Raw genomic sequence first — 6,714 nt, forward strand, 5'->3', positions numbered from 1 at the left:
TAACAAATAACATACTCATGATGAAGCATCCATTTGCTTGATGCATATAAATGACTAAGGAATCTCCAAATTGAATGATTTTTTTGCAAATGATCTTTAGGTAATGACAAAGAGTATAAACGGGTTTGATTATAAAGTTCATACGGTAAATATACGTTAAATATAAGTGGTGGAACAAGTAAGTTACCCCATATGTAAAATATAAGCATTATCCTTAATTAGGTTTAGGTAAATGAGGAATGTCACATCGATTCCTCCTATGTAGATAGTTAGAAAATAATTTTTCGGTCCATTAGTGATTAGAAAAGTAATTTACGTCTATCACTTATGCAATGTTACTTAATGAGGCCGTTTATTTCCCTTTTTTCTACATGTATTGCATTACAGTGTACGTTGTGTAATTCTGCAAATTCAAATTAAAGTCGTATTAAAGTATCTATTTTATTATGGTCAAACTAGTCGCACCCAACTTTCGAACAGTATATTTGACTAATTTGGCTACAATAATATCATAACATCTTATTGATTTAAAAATGAATTTCCCACGTATATATGAAAAAGTTCGAGAAAGTTCAAACTTGTAAAATATATGAATAATGAACTATATTTTCGAAATTTCGAGATTACTTTGATTTGATCCAATCTAAAAAAAATTAAAAATAAATTAACCACCTAATCTGAAAAGTAGAAATCTTATTTACTATCAGATATGTCTGAAAATCACCCTTAACCCGGCAGTTCCATTCCTGCACATAACTGCATTTCACTAGGAAAAGTAAACCGCCGCTTGATCAACATATTGCAATATGAACGACCACTTACAACTTGTACGCTGTCTAGTTTATCACACTCACATGGTAATGCTTCCGCACTCAAAATCTGTGCTCCCTTTAAAAGGCTCCCTGATCTGTTGGTAGGAAAAATATGAGAGAAACTATTGTGAGGTGCATATATACCAACAAATAAAGCTTCATGTGAAACAACAAAGAAAAATCAATGTTAATTGCATCACAAATAGCTTAGATATTTATGCTAACTACGACAAGATTCATTGTGTCAAGATAGGTTGTGAGCTTCAACAAAAAGTTACCCATTAATTATGCAACTATTGGGTTCGGTGTCTTGTAAGTTTTAGAAAAGAATCAAAATATGGACTCTTTGGAAACAACATTGTGACTCCAAAGTCATCTAAGCAGTAACTAATTAATCCATTCTTCATTGGTAAAATTAAAGGAGAAAATATAGCAATTCCCCTTGTACTTATCATTTGTTTAATTTTCGATTGGTCAGTAGAACTTTCTATCAAGTTTCAAGCCCTCTAATCTCTGAAAATGTCGAAATTCCTCTCTTCTTGGGTCCGTCAACTTTTCCTTTAAATTTGAAGTCATTTTTGTTGAATTCAAACGGGATTTCCCCACATTTATAAGAATAAACGATAAAGTGTTTGCTCTCCAATTTAAATCAAGCATCCAAGTATGTGGGTTTAGTTACGAAAAAGCTCTTCTTAATGACAATGATAATAACCTTAAAAAGTACTAACATTCCTGTGTATATGCTTATATAGTATATATTATATAAGAACATAACATATATATAAGGAATTGTTATTAGCATTCCAAAAATCACATTTGGCACTCCAAACTTTCTATAATTAGAAAGAAAAATACACTTGTGAGGAGTGTAGAATGAGATTTTTGGAGTGCTAATAACAATTTCCTATATATATATATATATATATATATATATATATATGTATGTATGGAGACAATCTACTTACAATGGAGTCGAGCCGGCAATATTCCTCTCACCCAAACTGTAGAAAGGTATCAAGAAAGCACGTTGGGTAAAGAAAGGAAGGTCATAACCAGGTGGAGCTATCTTCCCTATCATTGGCTCATCGAACAGTTGACCTTTATGGCTTTCAAGGTCCCAGCTAAAGATCAATTCTGAAGTGCCATAGAAAATGACATGAGCATTCGGACTTATTGCATAGGGTTTCAACACTATATCTGCACTGGGTATAAGCATTGTATCCGACCCCCATACCCAACCTTTCCAAACAGCACTATATTTGAGAGTCCATTGGTCACCAGATTCACGTCGATCATTATAAGACCAAAAACGAAAAGTTTTTGAACTATCACATGTTACATAACAAACAAGATCCTTTGACACCCCAAGACATCCCATTGTTGCACCTGTCTTATCATCGTCCCCAAGAACACGAGGGAGTTCAAAGGCTCGAGCTTTAACGGTATTGAGGTCAATACATAAAACTTTCTGTGAACTAGCAAGGCCATATAACACCCCGCGCAAGTATACAAAATGCCTGCAAACCTTGGAAGTTTTAAATCCATCAACAAAATTGGGGTCGAGTTGCAATCCACGACGAGCCCACTGTCCAGATTGCGAAGAAAATATGTCCATCATCAGAGTTAGGGTTGGGGTTGGGGTTGGGACTGGGCAACCACTGGATTTGGATTGTGGGGAATAATCAATTCGAACAATTCTATAGTGGTTGGATTCAAGAGGGTCAAAAGCCAAGGCAGCGCAAAAATGCTCACGCTCATGTGCACATGCTATAGGTACGGAGACATGTTGTTTGGTGATGGGGTTGAACACACAGAATTGACAAGTGCGCAGGTTGAAGAACAGAATTAACCCATTACAACAGTCAAGATAACTGTCAGATACGTCGCGCACCTGAGTGACAACTAGTTTATCGGGTTCTAGAATGTCATTATTCCAGAATGTGGTCCAGTAGTTATAATTATGATGCAAACATACGTAATTGAGTTGAAGATACGTATCATCATCAGCTGGCCACAGAGTACGGTAGTAAAGACCTATAATAGGAGACTGCGACCAAAATCTCCGCAACCAAACATCAGAGATTATTCGATGCCATGACTTGGCAACTATCTTGCATTTCATCAAATCTAACTGTGATAATCTGCTCAAAATATTAAACCACAAATCATCACACATACATAAATCCCTCGTACCCGAATCATTCAATTCGACAGCAGCAGCCGGAGAGCCAACCATGATGATCTCTAGTTATTCTGGTAAAGTTGAAAGAAACAGAAGTATCGGAAACCCTAAAATTTTGAAACTTAAGGGCAGCGTCCGAAACCCGAGAATTCAGAAATTCAATCAGGACCTGAATTAAGCCTCGAAAGAAACCATCGACTAACAATAAACTGCACGCAGATCAATTTGTAAAGTCTTCGTACTACATCTTATGTTGGCGTGTGCATCATAAATCAATTAGTATTGGAATGTAATTTGGTTTCCTACATTAAAGGGATTCCTACCTAGTTTAGGATAAACTCTTTTATTATTATTCATTGTACCGCAAGGTGTGGACTTATATATATTGCCTCCATATTGGAGATATGAGAATAAGAATCAATCAAAGTTATTTTCCTATTCCTATTCGGATTGGGATTTTTTATTTGGATTTGATGACTTTAAACCAAGCATCATACTACTGCCTTTTTCCCCCTTTAGCTTCAGTTACGAAATATCGTGTAGTTTTGATATGAAATGACAACCTTACCCTCACTCTAAGCACCCTTAATTCCTAGCTAGGGTTTCTCCACAACCGCGTTACTCTCTAAAAGCCTCTCATGCCTCCGTGTAGATGTAATCAATTGATTATCATAGCGAATAACCAAAGATATGACATTAGCATGGACATAACCTAGAACCTCAGTACTCTTATAAAATAATAACTTCCTCGTACTTATTAAAAAAATTTAATTCTAAATTGGGCCAGTTATATATAAGAGTACAACTTGAGTGGGTTGCAAGTTCAACCCAACTCTAACCCAACCCTCACAAAAGTGGTTAAATTTTAGATTGGATTTCATTCGGGTTTATTTGAGGTCAGACCTATTAAATAGTAAATAAGAAAAAATAGTTAGTCGTATATATTTTATATGTGAAACAATTATTATTAAAGCAAAATACATAAAGGACATAATAATTACCAAATGGAATCAAGTATCTTTAGTGCTACATGAAACCCGATGCCAAGAACTTAAACAATATCAACTACACCTATAAATGGAATTTAAAATAGACACCTGCTTTAAAAATCATATATATTAACACTAAGCTCAGTATCTTAGAAGGAAGAAAAAAGCAATGAAAACCTTCATAGAAAAATGTAGAGAGATAGAAGAGAGAGAAGAATGAACTGCTATGAATGTATTGATTGATTGAGAATTACAGAGAATTGCTATATATACTACAACCTTCGATTCATAGCTAAGTAATCGAAAACTAATTAACTTCTCTTATCCTTTTAGTTGTCTAACCACAATCCTAACAACCTTGGCTAACGTGTAAGCCATATGTCAAAACCCTATCTTGCCGATGTGTACATATATCTATCAACATCGCCCCTCAATCTCAGCTGGGTTTCCAAGCTTGAGATTGAATGAATGCTTGAGGAATGAAGGACTCTGTAGACCCTTAGTTAGTATGTCTGCAGTTTGACCTTCAGTAGGTAGATATTGAACTTGCAAATCCCCCTTTTGAACTCTCTCCAGTACGAAATGATATTTGTGTCTAAATGTTTGATCCTCAAGTGAAAAACTGGTTTGGCACTTAATGCAATTGCATATTTGTTATCACAGTATATCACTGGAGGAAAAGGTAAGACAATAGCCATATCTCGAAGAACATTTATAATCCAAGCAACATCAGCTGCAGTATGTGCCAATGCGTTATACTCAGCTTCTGTAGAACTCCTTGATACAGAATCTTGCTTCTTTGACTACCATGAAACTGGATTATTACCAATGTATACAACATAGCCTGTCACAGATCGCCTTGTGTTCAAATCTGTAGCCCAAACAGAATCACTAAAGGCTGTGATCCCTACTGCAGTGTCAACTGAAAATGTGATACCAGTTTGTATAGTTCCTTTTAAGAATCGCAGGATCTTTTTTACTACCCCAAAATGTATCTCTGTGGGAGAAGTCATGAATTTACACACAGAATTCACAACATATGCAATATCTGGCCTTGTAAAGGTCAAATACTGCAATGAGCCAACAATACTACAATACAAACTTGGATAAGGCAATATGGTACCTTCAGTGACTAGCAATGGATTATGAGGCTTGCATGGTGTAGATGCTGGTTTGCAGGACTCCATACCAGTTTTATGCAATAAGTCTTTTATATACTTAGATTGGTTGACACAAATATCACCATTCTTCTTGTAGTTAACTTGCAAACCAAGAAAATAAGTCAACTTTTCCATATCTTTAAGCTCAAACACCTCAGATAACTCTGTGATTACACTTTGTACCTTGCACGAGTTTGATCCAGTTAAGATAATGTCATCTACATACAACAGTAGAATGACTACATCACTATTATCTTGCTTAACAAATAAACTGGAATCTGAAGCAGAAGCTGTGAACCCCATTGCAGGTAAGTAACTTGTGAACTTGGAGTTCCAGGCCCTCGGAGCTTGCTTAAGACCATACAACAACTTGATTAACTTGCAAATATACGAATGATTGGCCATATCCACAAATCCCTAAGGCTGTTTCATGTAAATTTCCTCTTGAAGATCACCATGCAGAAATGCATTCTTAATATCTAATTGCCTTAACTCCTATTAATTAATTGTGGCCAATGCTAATAATACTCTCACTATGGTATGTTGAACCACATGACTAAATGTTTCTGAGTAATCAACTCCTTGTTCCTGTGAAAAATCTTGTGCGACCAACCGAGCTTTATACTTAGAGATTGAGCCATCAGGATTCCTTTTGAGATTGGCCAATGCTAATAATACTTAGAGATTGTGGTTCCCACCTAATCTCTTTTCCTTTTCTTTTTTCTTTTTAATTTTTTGTTAATACAAAGTTATATTTCTAATATAAATTACTCCAAAAAATGGGAAGATTTGCTCAAAAAATGTTGTGAGTTAAAGATGAATGCTCCGATTTCTAGAACAATTTAGTGCTTGCTTTTCTTTCAAACTTTTGAATACTATGTTGGACTAAAAATCTAAAGCCTAACTTTTAAACAAGCATGGGGTTAAGTCCTTTTAACAAAAACTATTTTGGTGTAACCACGTAACACTGTGACGTGACGTTGACAGTTGTTTTAATAACATCTTTAAAAGACTTGTTAGATAAGTTGGACGTAACTAAGTTTTGCCGTCATGTTGCGTCTCATATCTAATGATACATTGTCAAGTATATTTTCAAGTATAAGTGTTTTCTTTATATGATAATGTATTATTAAATTGAGACGCCACATAGCAATAACCTGTTTTATGTAAGGTTTACTCCCACGATAGTTCAAAAATTGGAAACATAAGATATTCACACACTTAGGGTGCGTTTACTAATCCTTAACTCAGATTGAGAAGAATTGAATTGAGGAAATTGGATTGAGGATGGATTGAAATGAGATGGAATTAGAATCAGATTCATGTTGAATTTGTTTACTAAAACTGTCTGGAATCGGAGTATGTCACATCCCGACCCGGGCCCCCACCATATCCTGGGCTCGACTCCGTCGTAACACGATATTGTCCGCTTTGGGCCCCGACCACGCCCTCATGATTTTGTTTCTGATAACTCACACGAGAACTTCCCAATGGGTCACCCATCATGGGATTGCTCTCGCGCGAACTTGCTTAACTTCGAAGTTCCTACGGAACCCGAAGCCAATGAGCTC

General features: G+C 35.7%; 2 protein-coding genes across 2 annotated transcripts; both read right to left on the bottom strand.

The window, feature by feature from the left end:
• Positions 1-1,773: 1,773 nt before the first annotated feature.
• Positions 1,774-3,048, bottom strand: LOC139191778 (uncharacterized). The gene has a single exon (XM_070812795.1). It carries the CDS (start codon positions 3,046-3,048, stop codon positions 1,774-1,776), a length of 1,275 nt encoding a protein of 424 aa, XP_070668896.1.
• A 1,738-nt stretch (positions 3,049-4,786) lies between these two features.
• LOC108172202 (uncharacterized mitochondrial protein AtMg00810-like) lies at positions 4,787-5,446 on the bottom strand. Its single transcript, XM_070812796.1, has one exon. The coding sequence runs from the start codon at positions 5,444-5,446 to the stop codon at positions 4,787-4,789; it is 660 nt and encodes a 219-aa protein (XP_070668897.1).
• Positions 5,447-6,714: the final 1,268 nt, after the last annotated feature.

Source organism: Malus domestica, chromosome 15 (assembly GCF_042453785.1).
Source record: "Malus domestica chromosome 15, GDT2T_hap1".
NCBI classification, from domain to species: Eukaryota; Viridiplantae; Streptophyta; class Magnoliopsida; order Rosales; family Rosaceae; genus Malus; species Malus domestica.

Coding starts and splice junctions, on each gene's coding strand:
- LOC139191778 (XM_070812795.1), bottom strand. CDS start 3,048: ATGGTTGGCTCTCCGGCTGCTGCTGTCGAATTGAATGATTCGGGTACG.
- LOC108172202 (XM_070812796.1), bottom strand. CDS start 5,446: ATGGGGTTCACAGCTTCTGCTTCAGATTCCAGTTTATTTGTTAAGCAA.